Raw genomic sequence first — 15,575 nt, 5'->3', positions numbered from 1 at the left:
CGCAGATAAAGCAAAGCCCTGCAGCTTTGGACGGCGGAGAACCTCCGCCGAGCCAAATCACCCCTCAACAATACCTGACCCCACATAAAAGGGCAGCAGGACCTTTTGTATTTTATGAGTAGAATTGCTATAAAGCAACTACACACACATACACACACGCAGCATTGATTTGATGCTATACACCAAACACTTTTGAGACACCTTTGTGGATTGTATTGAATTTCCTGATTGCCATCGTGGCGGATATCCTGACATTTGAGGGCCTGGAGGTGTGCAGGTGTAATCTTTGGGAGGAACATGCAGTGGAGAGAGGTGTGACGATCTGCATCGTGAAGGCAGGAGACGACGCCCGTGTCTGTTAAGCAACATCGCGCGCCTTCGAATAAGCAATGCTGTCAAAATCCCGAGAGACGTTTTTCCTCCATATTCTCAGCTAGAAGCTGATGTGTTTACAAAAAGATTGAAGGGTGAGGAGCTACGGAGATGGTATGAAAATGTTACTGTCTTAAAATGTGAGGAGATAATTCTCACTGGAACCAGAGCGATGAATGAAGTTGCTAATTGTACAATAAATCCGTCAAAATAAGCCAGTTAACGAGTCAGTTTAGTATTTCAGTAAGTGAAATAGTTCCATTGTCTGCTGTGCAATAACTGCATAACTTGTACAGAAAATCCTTACATGTAATCATATATACATGTAAATACACGTGTATATTACATATATTTTTATATATTTTTACATACCTTTAACTTGATTTTGCTTTTCATTTCTTCCTTTACTTTACTGTTATTTACTCTTTATTTTATATTTATTATTCGCTATTTTACGCTTTATTTTTATAAAGAGTTCTATTTTGATCCATCCCCACTTGACTCTGTAGCAGGAGCTGCTTTCAGCAAAAAGCAATTTCCCCATGGGGGATCAGAAAAGTATTCTGATTCTGATTTAACTGGTTTGAGCTGCGGTCATTCATTCATCCATCATTCTGTGGATTCTGACCTCGGGATTGGAGGGGAGCTGGAGCCTATCCCGGCTGTGATTGGACGAGAGCAGGGTTGACCCCGGACCAGTGAATCACATAGAGATTTGAACCATTCACCCTCTTATTCACAACTTTGGACAATTCGGGTTCGTCACCGAACCTCCAGCATGCGTTTGGACTGCAGGAGGGGTCCGGAGAACCCTGAGGAGCCACCGCTGCTGAGCTGTTTGCAGTCATAATGAAGCTTCTCTCAGAAATGCCGTGGTGCTGCTAAATCAACACGGTAACATGAGGAAATTACAAAACAGCCCTTCTCATCCTAGCAAACCGGATGCAGTCATCAGCAGCTTCGTCCTTTATCATCTGCAGCAGCATTTAATGGAGACAGTATTTGCATGTGTAAGGTGTACACACCCCTGGCCGGATCCACTGAAGGTTTACAGCCGGCAAAACCTTAATATCGCCTGCAAACAAATATGCGGGTGATGTGCTGTCGGCGACCTCCGAGACGTTTTCTCTCAAATGAGGAAAATAACACGTCTTGTCCATTTAGTATTTGTCTTAATGAATTTGCACGAGGAGGCGTCTCTGGCCCGGTGTGCAGGATAGCGGCAGGAAGAAATGCAAATAGGTTAATTTAGTCCCACACGTTGTGATTTACTAAGCCTGAGAGTAATAAAAAGAGAGATTGTGAACGCGGCGGTGAAAGGATGCGTTTGAAGGGACGGCGCTAATCAGCGGCAGGTTGTGCACAGATTGCCGCTGTTATTGCAGAGGAGACACAGGCAGAGTCACGCAGGTGAGGACGGGATTACCATTTATGTTTTATCGTTTTAATGCACCTGTGTGGCATTTCATTATATATTTCCTGCATTTGCATGCGTCGTATTTCGTGTTCCCTTTTTAGATTGTATACAACTGCAACAGAAGTCGCTTCAAATGACTCCTCGGTTAATGGGTGGCTCATTCCCAGACCCTTTGGAAAGCAGACGGACAGATAAAGGTGGTAAAAGTGGTTCACGGGATGAATTCCGGGAGAAGAAAAGGGGGGTTCTGGGAGATGTTTGGTGCAAGAATGTAGGAACTCTGAAACGCATTCGCGTATCGACATCCAGGGACAGCTGGGGATCACGCGAAAGAGCGAGCGGCGGGTTTCGGAGCCGATGGCGGACCTCATCGCCGAAATGACCCGTGCACTCGGCGCAGCACGGTGATGGGACAGGGGTGCCGAACCCTGCACTCCTGACAACGTCGCCGTCGTAGACGACCAGCGGGGGGGACTCTGGCAGCCAGCCGGCGTGCATTCGTTTTGAACTCCTGGCCGTTTTGGGTTGGTTTTGCAGTCGTCGTCCGAGCACGGCTGTCAGAGTCAAGAAGCTGCCAATCATACGTGTGTGCCAAAAGGCCCATCTTAGCTGGAGGGTCCAAAATAATACCCATACAGTTTGGATATGTATACTATAATTTCCTATAAGCCGCTACTTTTTCACACGCCTTGAAAAGTGGGGCTTAAATTTTTTTTTATTCTTTATTAATCCCACTCAATCTCATTTGGACTATGCCAGACGGGTATTTTGCCATCAGTTGTCACCCTTCTGGGTGACATCTGATGGCCCCCAGATGATCAAAGTAATAATATCACAACAATAGCACTTTCAACTTGCAAAATACATATTTTATTGCCTGTTTATATATGTTATAGTTATTTTATTGCCTATCTTCATATTTTATATATATTGTCTATTTTGTACAGTTTTATATTTGTATTGTCCAGGACTACAGATGGAAATTAGCTATGAGCTACTATCTGGTACAAACATATCTGCCTCTGTGCTTAATGTAATTGTACACTATCCTAATTAACTTCTAAACAAACAAACAAACAAACTACTGCAACTCGTCCTTGCTGGTGCCCCAGCGGTGACCATCAGGCCTCTGGAGCTTATTCAGAAAGCGGCAGCCCGCCTGGTGTTCAACCGTCCCAAATTCTCCCACACAACTCCCCTCCTTATGTCGCTACACTGGCTCCCGGTAGCCGCCCGCATCAAGTTCAAGTCCCAGGTACTCGCCTACCAGGCAGCGAATGGGACAGCCCCGTCTTATCTCCAGGTTATGGTCAAGCCACCTGTCCCTACCCGTCCCCTCCGATCTGCCACCTCCGGGCGACCCGTCCACCCCGTCGCTCAGAGCCCCCGGCTGCCGATCGAACCGGTCTCGCCTCTTCCTCGGTCTTCGCTCCTCAGTGATGTAACGAACTCCCGAAAAAGGTCAGAACAGCGGGGTCTCTGCCCATCTTTCGCCGTGAGCTGAAAACATACCTCTTCACCAAGCACTACCCAACTAATCGTTCTTAGCCCCAAACCCCCCCGCCTCAAAAAAAATAAATAAAAAGGGATGAAATGAATGTACATATGTATATGGTTCTGAGATGGCTATTTGGTTGAGTGGTCACTTCTGACTTCTGGTACATCGGATTTTCGGTGACTGAATTGCACTTCTTGTAAGTTGCTTTGGATAAAAGCGTCTGCCAAATGACTGTAATGTAAATGTAATTTAATGTCAATCATTTGAAATTCGTGTTCTGCATTTAACCCATCATGGATGAACCATGAGCAGTTGGCATGCTGTCGAATAGCTCCATGGGAGCAGCTAGGGATTCAGTGTGTTGCTGCACAACAGTTTGATGTACTAGGAGGAGGTGGGAATCAAACTAGGAATGTTTGGTTCCAAGGGGAATCACTCTAAAACCCCGCGCAACGCCGGCCCAAAACAGCGATACGGCTAATTATGGATTTTTTTGGGGGGCGAATAAGCTTCATGCTGCAAGCTCAAGCCTTTCGCAACATCAGACCGATTAAATTATTGTGAAATTCTGGGGCCGTTAAATTCCGGCACAGAAAAAGATGACTAATAGTTTTAGTGCGCAGGAGGAAGACCAAGTTAGCAATCAGCTGGAGTAGGACAGAGCGGGGCTAGAAAATGGATGAATGGATGGATGGACTTGTCCTTGTTAATTATTAGTCATCTTTTTCATCAGCCGTGTTACAGGCACTGGTCGGAAATAAAGCATCTCCAGTACGTATTTGTGGATGTTACCGGTATGTATTTAATTGAAAGTAAAAAAAAAAGTTTCTGTGTAAAAATATCATGTTACAACGTGGACACCTGCGGCTTAAAGTGCGGCCTATGTATGTAAACATATATTTATTTGTTATTTTTAGCCGGTGTGGCTTATATTCAGGTGCACTGAATAATCTGGAAAGTATGGTACTTTGCATGCACGGATGCCGACCTTGTGAAGAAAATATTTATCTTTTTATTAAGCCTCAAAATTAACCCTTTTTGTCACAGACCATGTTTGAGGTAAAACGTATAAATTAAAATCTGAAAATGAAGTAAAAGGTGCAGATAACTGAGAGGTACTTACAATCTCCGGTGGTTTTGTACTCATATTTCGGAGAGTAGGAGCTGTATCCGGTGGGCGTGTGGGTTCGCACGCTGAAGACGTACCAGGTGGCCGGCTTCAGACTGGAGATGATGACACTCGGGGCCTTGGTGCTGATGGATGAGTAGCTCAGCTGCTCGTGTTCCTGTGCAGGACGGAAGGATCAGTCAAGCTTGCGGAATTAGCAAGAGAGTTGAATGGGATCTTCTTACCCGGAGATGCTTTTCCTGCTCCGTGAAAGGACATTTAACAGGTCAGCGAGTTACAAATACTTGATTTCCATGATAACTCAGCAGACGCTTCACGAGAGAGAAAGCCTAACGTGGACCAGGGCCGTATATTTAGATGAACATATGATATACCAAGAGAGACTTGACCTTCGAGATGAGATAAGCTCCATTTTTTTTTATCCACACAGGGATCATATCATTATACTGTGGCCTCTCGAGATCCGAATCACTTTATATACACATTTTTTTAAGATATGAAGTGCAATTTAAGCAATTTTTATCCTTGAAATACAAAAAAAATTATGAGATACCAATACGAGAGTGAGAAAATCAAAATGGGAAATTTGTGCAGTACGCGCCAAGCGAGCTCCAGGTAGTTGATAAAGTATCTTCTGTGTTCCTATCTATCATGTGGCATCATTTTATATTTTTGTGCTTATTTTATGTATTTTGTTTTTACTATCTCTCATGTGGCATAATTTTATATTTTTGTGCTTATTTTATGTATTTTGTTTTTAATAATAGGCATGGACCCAAATAAACCAGAAAGAAGATGACACCATAGCGTTTATAGGTTTTTCTATGTTAACATCCATATATTGTGAGTTTTGGAGCTCATTAATTTGTTTTCCGCAATCTTAAACAAGGAAAATTCATTTAAGATGCGGAAAAATCAACATACAAATCCACTTCAGGAACTAATTTAATTTGCATCTTAAGGGATCACTGTACTTCCTTGCAGGTTATTTAAACAAAAGGTTCCCACAGATCCTAATTTACTCCAAATATTCATCTTTGAGGAGACTTTGGGCCGGTCCCCCTCCGTACCTTCTCATAATATTTTATCTCGTAGTCCAGGATGGGCAGGGCTGTTTGCTCGGGCTGCTGCCAGGAGAGAGCGATGCTGTTTGGAGAAGCCCAGTCCTTCTTCAGGGCGCCCACCACCGACGGACCTGAAATGGCGAAAACATCCTCATTTCGTCATACGGGGGAGGACGAGTCGAATCAACCGAACGTCGTGAGGTTTTTTTTTTTTTAACACGGTCCTGCACAGGAGACCCCTTTGCCACGGAGCGAAGGGGGGCGAAATCAAATCAACTTCACATGCAGAACACACCGTGGCTCCCGAGAACAACAACACGACATCTGATCAAATACCTCTTACGCTTTCCTGGGAGTAAATTGAAATTCTCTTCTCCGCTCAACGCGCTCTGTCTGTGTTTCCCAGGTGACGCGGTTTGTGACTCATCCTCTGCTGCCTCAGCAGCTGCTGCACACCTGGACATAATCACCACACCTGACCGTCCTCCTCAGCGGCCCCGCGGTATGTAGAGCCCAGCCGTGGGCAGACTGCAGCTGCAGTCGGTTTGATACTCAGCTATCTGCCGCATTATTTATCCAGAAGTCTATACCGGGCTTTTGTAATTTTCCTGCGTTTTCAGGAGATCATCTCGTACCGTCTTTCCTGAGTACTTAGGGTCAACAGTCGAGAGCGTAGGAGAGCGTGGAAAAGAGGTGTAGAAACGGGTTATAGCAGGTTGAACGGGTGGAGAAAAGTGTCAGGGGTACTATGAGATAGAAGACTTATCAGCCAGAATGAAAGGAAAGATTGATGAGACAGTGGAAAGACAGCGATGCTCTATGGTCTAGAACAGTGGTCCCCCAACCCCCCGCTTTATTCCGTTAGATTTATTATCTGAGTCTGAACAATCTTTATTTTGAAAAATCTTTTATCTTGAAAAATCTCGGTCACTTGAGTGCCAAAAATGTAACCCACAAGCTAGCAAAATGGTTAAAAAACAGACGTCAGACGGAAATGGTCTAGTGAAGAGACAGAAGAAGAACCTACATTTTCCAAGAAAAAGAAAGATTTTAACAGACAATACCAGGAGTTCTACTTGAAATGTGGATTTATCATAACAGGTGATTCCCAAGCCGCTCTGCATAATATGAGGCAATGAGGCAATGAAGCGTTCATTGCACTCATGTTATGTTGTTGGCGCGATGTTACGAGGAAGATGCTAATAAAGTTGCATTCAAGTACACGGTGGATTCACGTTTATTATTATAGTCGCAATACAAACAATCTACGTGCTTTGGGATGTTCTTTGGGAACATCCTCCATCTGGGGGGGGGGGGTTATAGTTAGCATTAGCCTAGCTCATCATTACAGCTCCTTAAGCTTACTCTGCTGATGGATATCCCATGACGGACTTCTCTCAGTCTTATCTTGTCTGCACTTTTGTTCCTTCATCAGTGCAGGACTGTGACCTCGTCTTCTCCCGTGTCTCCTCTGGGCTCTCATTGGACAGATTCCCAGGGGGCGTGGCTTGATCTCCCCCTATCACTGTCAGCGCTACCGTTATTGTTCGCGTGACATCCTTCGTGTGTCCGTCATCTTCACGAGAATTCTGCACTGCTAAAGTGTTTCCGTGCTCCTGGGGAGACGTTGGGTTTTCTACAGATCATCTGAAAGAACGTGGTCCAAACCTGCTCTGAACACAAATCTGACTCACGGTTTTCAGGTTTTTTTTCTCAGAATGCGCAACAGCTTCACGTCTTGTGTTGTTTTTCCCGTCAGTGATTTCCATAAAGCTTTTCTGAAATCTGCGTGTTTTCGCTCGTCTGCATTTTCTGTCGCTGCAAATCTGCCGGGCTCGCCGGACCGTCGTACGTGAGTATATTCTCATTAGGACGGGGGATTAATCACTAAGCGACCATTATGGGTTTTAATTACGGGGTAAAACAAGTCCCGGGCAAATGACATCTGCTCGAGTGGACTTCGCGCTAATGAACCGAGTCAGCATGACAACACATTGATAAATAGGTCGGCGTGTCAAAAGCGTCGTTTTGGAGAACGATAAAGAAAGGGGACCGGAGCTGAAACCCTCCTGCGGGGGAAACGGCCGCCTCGGAGAAATGCTCGGCGGTTGCGTCGTTCCAGGACCTGTTGACCTCCGTCGGCTTGATCAACATGTTCGGAGCGAGGAGTTTCCTGTGTTAGAGACGCCGGAACCGCAGCTGTGGAGTGTATGAGTGTGTGCGCGTGTGTGCGCGCAAAGTTGATTAACACCTGTCCACCTTGTCAGCAATAATCATGGCACAGCCGCGCTCGCACCCAATGATTGTATTTCAAAAGAGGATTAATGCTTCCAATTTAGAGAGAAAACCATTGGCACGGCAATTCCCTCTCCTGTTAGATCATCTTATTTTAATTGAAAACAAGCTGAGGAGGCCACATCTCTTCCCGGACCGCGTCACATTCCGCTTTGCGCTATGAATTTCCGCCGGGTAAATAATTGCGTTGCCTTCCCAGGAGTGGTCAGCAGATGTAACTGCCCCCAGAGTCATTACATATGATGCAGTCTAATGTAGCCAGAGCTGACTCATTATGTGGATACAAACTGTCCGCCTGCTTTCCCCCGTGTGGATTCAAAGTGGAAACTGGATACAAGAAATATATATATATATGTATATTTTACTGTGCGGAATAAGCCCAGGGAAGCGCGGGGTCCGCGCCATGCTGGGAATTAAGGGTTCTGGGTAAGAGCTACAGTCCCGGCCTTTCAGGTCGGGGGGAATTGAAATGAACATTTCATCCTTGTGGGATTTGGGCTTGTTAACCAGGCGCTGTGAGAGCCACCGCCGCTAATCTGATGTTAGGAGCCCAGACGCCGCTGTTTCGTCACTCCGCTTTTCTTTCCCTTCCTCACCGGTCCGTGCGGATAATGTCGTTCCCCAAGAGGTAATTTTACGACTTTATCGCTCGTCGTCCTCACCCCAGCTTCAGGTCAGAGTTCACTTGCGATTTCACCCCCCTCTTTTCTCTGTAGATTTGTATGTTTCTTTAGTAAAAGTGGAAAAAAAGTGGATGTTCTCCCTGTGTCTGCGTGGGGTTCCTCAGGGTTCCTCCCACGGTCCAAACACATGCAGGAGGCTCACCACAGGATATAGATAGCGAATGAATGAAAATGTGTCATCACTTTCCATTGGGATTAAAACAAAGTGTTGCATTCAAATGGATATTAGGACACCGCACAAAATGCAGAAGTGAATATGTGTGTGCCAAACTGCTGATTCGAGATGACGACCGCTGCACCCGGGTCATAGGCAGCTGCAACTGGAACTGGATGGAGGGGGAAACGCGGCTGCGGTGCTTTGGCGTTCTTTGCAGGCCGAATCAGATACATTAGCTGGATGTTTCATCCATAAGTAGTAAATTAAAAGCCGTTAAAATTGGCAGGCTGGATGAGATGTTGGCAGAAAGGGGAGCAGCGTAAACGCATGCAGGAATAAAAAGGAACTAATAATATGAACATCAATCCCATGGGTGTGTGTGTGTGTGTGTGTGTGTGTGTGTGTGTTTGTGTTTCTATTTAACACTTCTTTACAAACTACAGAGCAGCAGAAGGGGGGAGGGAGAGAATTTATAATTAGATTCAGGGTTGTCTGTGGAAGTTCTCAGTCATCCAGGTTCTGGTGAATTCTTGTTGAAATCTTCTTGTCTTTGCTCCTCCGAGGGGCTTCTTCAGTTCTAGTGACCTTTTCGGAAACTCCTCATAAGTCATTAGAACTGAAGAAGCCTCTAGGATGAGGGGTGAAACGTCTTAAAGTGAAGAAACTCAAATCCTGTCAGCAAGACAAGAAGATTTTGACTAGATTTAAAGTTAATTTCCTTCTGGTGAATTGTACCTTGTGATCTGGGTGCAGTTTGCGGTCGGATCTCATCTCCGATATGAAAGGATGAAGACCATGGATGGCTGCAGACATTCAAGGATTAATTTATCTCCACCAAGTTCTACGCTTGTGGTCAGGTGTTTGAAACTACCAGAAGATAGTGCATTGCACCGCAATGGGTTTCTTATGGATTCCTTTGACTGACTGCGAATACCGACTCCTAAAAGTCTTACTGTGAATATCTAAAGACACTTTTGGCAGCTCCTGGAACCTTCTCAGGTGTACTCAGACTGCAGAAGAACCAGGGACCATAGCTATGAGGACCACCTTATCGTCTACTCTGAGGCAGGGTATTTTTAAAGTTTAATTGGGAGCTGGGTGATTGGTAGAACCCAAAAGTCACGTCCATTACCAGATACTTCCAGATACCTATTTTTGCAAGCTATGGTGGTCACCGCTCAGATGTTTTCTTCGCATAAAAATGGACAGAAGCGATGGGAAAAGGAGTGACAAAGAGGTCCGAGCTCTTCTGGCCTGCTACGTCTCACAGGGGTTTCCAGGGCTCGCAGAGGAACATTTACATTTTGGTCCAAAATAAGCCCAGAGTTAGCGAATGGCTAATGGAATTCTTCATAGTTCAGGGAGAAGATACAAACACTTCAAACATCTGATAGTCCATGGTTATTATTTCATGAAGGCTGTGGAAGCTTCCATCTCCATATTATCCACGTTGTCTACTTTTTCTAGGGTTTGTTTTTGAGGGCGGAGCGGAAGTCGAACGTTGCAGGCTCCCAAAGAGTAGGCTACTTCCTGGAACCAAATTCGAACTGGTCAGTTCCCAAACGGCTACTATGGGTGTTTTCAGAGGTCACAAAGAAAGGTGAGATATGTGTCAGATCACGCAAACCATGAACAGACACGTGTTTATATATATACAGAAATAAAAATAGACATGGAGGTTCCTTAATTTCTATTGGATCCACTTGGATCGCTAAGATGAGATGGACTCAAAGCCCACAAGAAGTTCTCTGGCTGTGATTCGTCCTCTGTGTTCACGGCAGGGGCGTGTTAAACACCCGCCGCTCCGTCCCCGACCACTAACAGGATACTTTGAGGACACAGGACACACATGAGCCACCTCTAATGATCACGTACGTGCATTATTAGAGCTGCGGCGTGAAATCTGCCAGAGGAACAGACTCTCCCCGAGATGCCGGTGCATTGGAAAGCCATTAGAAACACCAGTCAATTACAATGCCCGATGGATAGATTTTCCAGTCAAGCGTGGTTAAGCTCAGCATAAACTAATGGGGAGTCTTTAAATGAGCTTGACCTGCATATGATTTTAATTAGCTTTCTTGCCCCAAAGGCTGCCATTAACTGTTAAAAAAAAAAAAAAAATCAATAAAGCTGGTATTGATGCCGCGCGAGAGCTTAAACGATGTCCTAAAACTCCACTGATTCATGGCTGATAGAGAGAAGAGGCACGGGACAGACGAACACACACACACACACACACACACACACACATGCTGCTGTTTACAAAAAGCTGTATTGATAATGTCTGTCTCTTTTCGAGGTGACTGGTTTTGTTTTTCGCCTCGCAGCCGTCCTTTCCAAACGTATCTTGAAATCCATGTAAGAACCCAAATATTAGATTAGCCTCTTTCCATTCACTTTCATTCGATTTAACGCCAATTTGTGGATTTCGATGCCAATTGACTCCGTGCGAGATCGCCAAGCGCTCGGCAGGATTCATGAAACGCTTCGGCGGCTTCTGCTACTAGGAGTTAATGTAATGAATGAGTGACCCGAAGTCATCGTCATTGTTACCACGGGGACCGCAAGCAATCAGCTGGAGAAGCCGTTGTATGCGGTGAATCCGCAATGCCACGCGGGTTTAAGGCGCCTCCGCTGCAAGTCGCTCTCCGCAAACCGCCGTACAAAGCCGAAGTGACACAAGGTCGCCCCTGGGGACGGCGATCATTACCCTCCATTAATGCTCGAGGTCAATCTGATTGCACCGCGGGTCGTTCGCTGTCTGCGGCGAACTAGGAGTATAAACACAGACACGTCTGAGACCCGACATTGGTCAAATAAGCTGTTAAGACTAATAAAGGAGAGCGAAACGGGAGTCAAACAGGCGATCCGCTCCGCTCAATCAAGCTGGGCGTAATTTTGCTCCGACCTCCTAGCGATGACGGGCCGGATCTAATGGCAACGCGCGCTTGTTGAAAGGATGGCGTGGATTATGTCTTATATCTGACGGCGTGAGCAAACAGACAGCGCATTCTCCCGTCCTCTGGCATCAGGGCGACGACGTCTTCACCCTAAATGTTCTTCTCAAGCTCAAGTTCAGTTTCGTTGGTTTTAATTGCTGTCATTATTATGTGTGCATGTTTGCACTGAAGTATTCACAAAAAAAAAAAAAAAAAAATTAAACATTGCAAACCCTCATTTATGGATTCACGTGTTATTTATATCGCTTATCGTTGGACACCGTGCCGCTTGAAGCCCAAACCAATCCCACCTGACACTGGGCTAGAAACTGATCGCAGGGTTGATGCACAGACTGACAATCTCACATCTGCCGAATGAAAGTCTCCAATTTTACCAAAGACATGCAGTGTGAAGCAGCTTTAGGACAAGGCAGGTCCGAGAACACGGTTCAAAGAACTGTATGGCCTGATTTATTTTCTAGTTTTGCATTCAATAAGGGACATCTGCCACAAGCACCTTCAGCTCCAAACTCAAAAACAAACCACCAAAGAAGAAGAAGAAGAAGTAGAAGAAGAAGATGAAGAAGAAGAGGAAGAAGAAGAAAATGAAGAAGAGGACGACGACACGGACAACATGGGGTGGAAGCTGACACAGCGTTCATGGACTAATAACTATGGACTATCAGATGGTTGATGGTTTTTAATCTTCTCCTAGCACTACTTTGCTTTGTGAAGGACCCTGTTAAGCTAACTCGAACTTAATTTGGGCCAAAATGTACATGTTCCTCCGCTAACCCCGGAAACCCCTCTAAGGTAAAGCAGGCCAGGAGAGCTCGGACCTCTCTGTTGCTTCATTCCTCACTGCTTCTGTCCATTTTGTCCACAAAACATCTGACCAGGGAACAGGATAGTTGGCAAAGGTATCTGGTAATGAGCGTGGCTCATGAGTTCCACCAAGCACCTATGAGTTCCTTTGTAACCATAAACACACCCCGCCTCGGAGTACGAGTTGAGATGGTTCTGGGAGGTCCAACATGCTGATCTGAGGTCAGGGCAAAGGGTTGGATAGTGTCTCAATGAGACAAGTTCCCGGTTGTGTCTCCACCTTGTATTTGGACTGGAGAAGCAGATGGTTGGGTGATGATAGGCCGGTAGCTGAAGCTCAGATGGTTAAACGCCTGAGACGGACTCGCAGGGCCTTAAAGTAAACCCAAGAATCCGTCCAGACTGGTTGGTTTCTGTTCCTCCAGTGGAGCTGGGAGGAGCCCACGTGTATCGTCATGGTGATATCCATCATATCACCCACTTCCTCTCCAGAAGCATGCTAGGTCGGGACTTTATCTGGAAATGCACCTTCACTTCGAGGTCCTCTTCGTTCCACGTCTGTCCAAATCCCTGCTTTGCGATAACCACCGTGTCTGCTCCGTATCCTTCCAGGTTTTCTTTCGGTCAGAGGGGATTATGGTTTGCTTTGCCTACGAGTGTATAAACAGTTCTTCTCGTCAGTCTTATTGGTCTCTCAGATCTCATCTGGACCGCCGCGCTCCTCCCCCCTAAAAATACAATTTTTTTAATTACATTTCACACCGTGGGAACTGCAAAGCTGCGAAGCTTTGCTATCTAATTGAGTCACATCAATAACTTTAATTTCCAGAGTCTTACACAGCTGCTCGCAGCGGCGCGTAGTTTGTGCGGGAGGCTTGATGAGGTGCGGCTATTTATAAAGCTTTGGGTTTCATGTGGCGAGCACGGCGGCGGCGGCAGCGGCGACACCGGCTGATTATGTGATCAACGGCCGCGCATTTGATGTGAAGCGAGCAGACACGGCACACGTCCGCAGCGGAGCGGCCAACTTCTCACCGCCAACCGGCAGATGAGCGGTGAATGAACCATCTATTCAAAGATTTTCAAGGATTCAAGACCTCAACTGTACACAGAGTGCGACAAAATTTTGAGATAGCGGCTCTCGGGTTCAGTGGGATCAAAAAAAAAATCTAAAACAATCCATAAACAATACAATGACGGCAACATCTCTGGGTTAAGGAAATAAAACAGGTGGAGCAGCCAGGCTCTCTATAAATATAACCAAGTTCTCTATCTATAACTTGAACTTGGATCTTGAATGGGGACATCTGGCGCTTACATATCAAAGTGGAATTGACGAGAATTTGGACACGTCGTGTTCAATTAAGCCTTCAGAGATCACGTGTTGCATGAACGCATGGAGTACGTCTGCTTATGAATTCATTGCACCTCCAGCCTTATCTCTTGCACTACAATCTCCATATAAAGTGCTGCAATTTGCCGGCCGATGGTGCACAGAAACCTCTCTCCCCACCGCGCCGGTGCAGGTTTCGGTTTCCAGATGCATGTTGCGGTCGCTTGCAGCCTCAGAGAGGGAAATTGATGTGACCTCCGTGTCACTAAATAGCTGTCAAGTGGATCTAAACTGGGACGCTTTCCCGTCCCCCCGCCCGCCCCAGAACACCTGCAACCCCCCTCCCGCTGTGGTGGCTGTCTGTGGTATGACAGTGGAGGAAAAAAAAAAAAAAACAACTCCACATGGTCCTTTGCCCCAAGCAGATGGCGGGTACAACAGCCGCCCACGCCATTTATCTTGTGTATCCGCTGAGCGCAGAGAGTTAACAGCTAATTAAAATCATCGCTCAGCCAACAAAAGCGTGGATCTGAGAGGTGGAGAAGACGAGGAGCAGGGCAGGGACTCCTCGAATCACGGTCAGAGGGGATGGGGGAGATACCAAATCAAAGAATGGTCCTTGCGCGTGTTGTGTAAACTCCTCAAATGTCACTTGGAGGAGTTTTCGCCGCCTTGCCGAGCCGCTTGACACTCCGAGGCCCCGTCTTTAATAGGGTCCCAGTGTGCCGCCGATCCCTCTTGTTCCCACTTAATGGGGATGCGGAAAAGAAATGACATGTGGGGAAAGGCCAGTAAACCCGGGCCGACGCCGGCCCGCCACAATCAATACTCATTTGTCCTCCACCTCGCTTTCCCCCCAAAAGTAATTAATGAGAAGAACTGAAGTATCTGCCCACTGACAGCTGATTTCCCTGCTGGTCCTTAACACCCTGTCCACTTTTCATGCTGCTACTTAAAAGCTTCATTATGACTTCAACCAAGCATTCAGTATTAAAAAGGGGCGAAATCACGGGCTCACTCAGACGAGCCTGCACATTATATTGGATATTGAGAATTAAAAAAAAAAACAAATCCCCCCCCACCATATTTAATATTACCTTGCCATTTTATCGGGAAGGTACCTGGCATATCTTTTCCACCGATCAATCACAACATTGTTTAAAATGTAAAGTTAAAACGACACGTCAGGAAATACCACTTTAAGTGCAAACCCGGACCAGAATAAACCAGACAGCCGTCTTGAATCCAAGGACGGTTTCCTCGCAGGGAAATGATCAAATGTCTGCAAAGCTCTGACACACAAGTATCCCCTCATCCTGCCACTTGTCAAAATGAAAGGCAGCCCTTCGAAAGGAAGAATATTCCTTCAGCTCTTCCGGCGATGCAATGTCCGCTTGGTTCAGTTTGGCTGAATATGTGACCAGAGGCGGCCGGACCCGATGAAGCGAGTCAAACATGTCCCAAAAAAATAAACAAACATAAGCAAATAGCAAGCAAGATAACATGATATCAAAATATAAATAAATACAAAAAAAATATGGAATACAATATAAATATCCTGACCATGCTATGAAAAGTCATATGAATAAGTGAATAAATGACAATAATAATTTTGATAAATGAAGAAATAAATACAACAATGCGCCCCCACCCACAGAGAGCGAGCATGGACCAATCTGGCGGAAGGGGCGGGGCTTATTTGTTAAGATCATTTGTAGTAATATTGATACAGCATTGCCTTATATTTATGAGCTTTTCCACTTTAGGAGTTGATATTTTGTGTTTTTCTCCGTATCTTGCCAGTGTTTCCATTTTTACGAAAGGACGCTGAATGATCCACGCTCTCATATAGTTTTCAACCGT

General features: G+C 45.7%; 1 protein-coding gene across 2 annotated transcripts in view; it reads right to left on the bottom strand.

Annotated features, from left to right (window-relative positions):
- LOC147234884 (ephrin type-A receptor 6-like) overlaps positions 1–15,575 on the bottom strand; it is a 192,094-nt gene that overhangs the window by 26,978 nt on the left and 149,541 nt on the right. For both annotated transcript variants that reach the window (XM_086145557.1, XM_086145558.1), the window contains exons 6-7: positions 5,487–5,611; positions 4,411–4,573 (exon numbers count right to left, since the gene is read on the bottom strand). In XM_086145557.1, the coding sequence (XP_086001683.1) occupies positions 4,411–4,573; positions 5,487–5,611 (288 nt within the window). The remainder of the gene's footprint in view (positions 1–4,410; positions 4,574–5,486; positions 5,612–15,575) is intronic.

The sequence above is a fragment of the Fistularia commersonii genome, chromosome 4 (assembly GCF_037954325.1).
Source record: "Fistularia commersonii isolate RoL2024-O1a breed Wild chromosome 4, RoL_Fcom_v1.0, whole genome shotgun sequence".
Taxonomy (NCBI): domain Eukaryota; kingdom Metazoa; phylum Chordata; class Actinopteri; order Syngnathiformes; family Fistulariidae; genus Fistularia; species Fistularia commersonii.
This window is presented reverse-complemented; position numbering and strand designations above follow the sequence as displayed.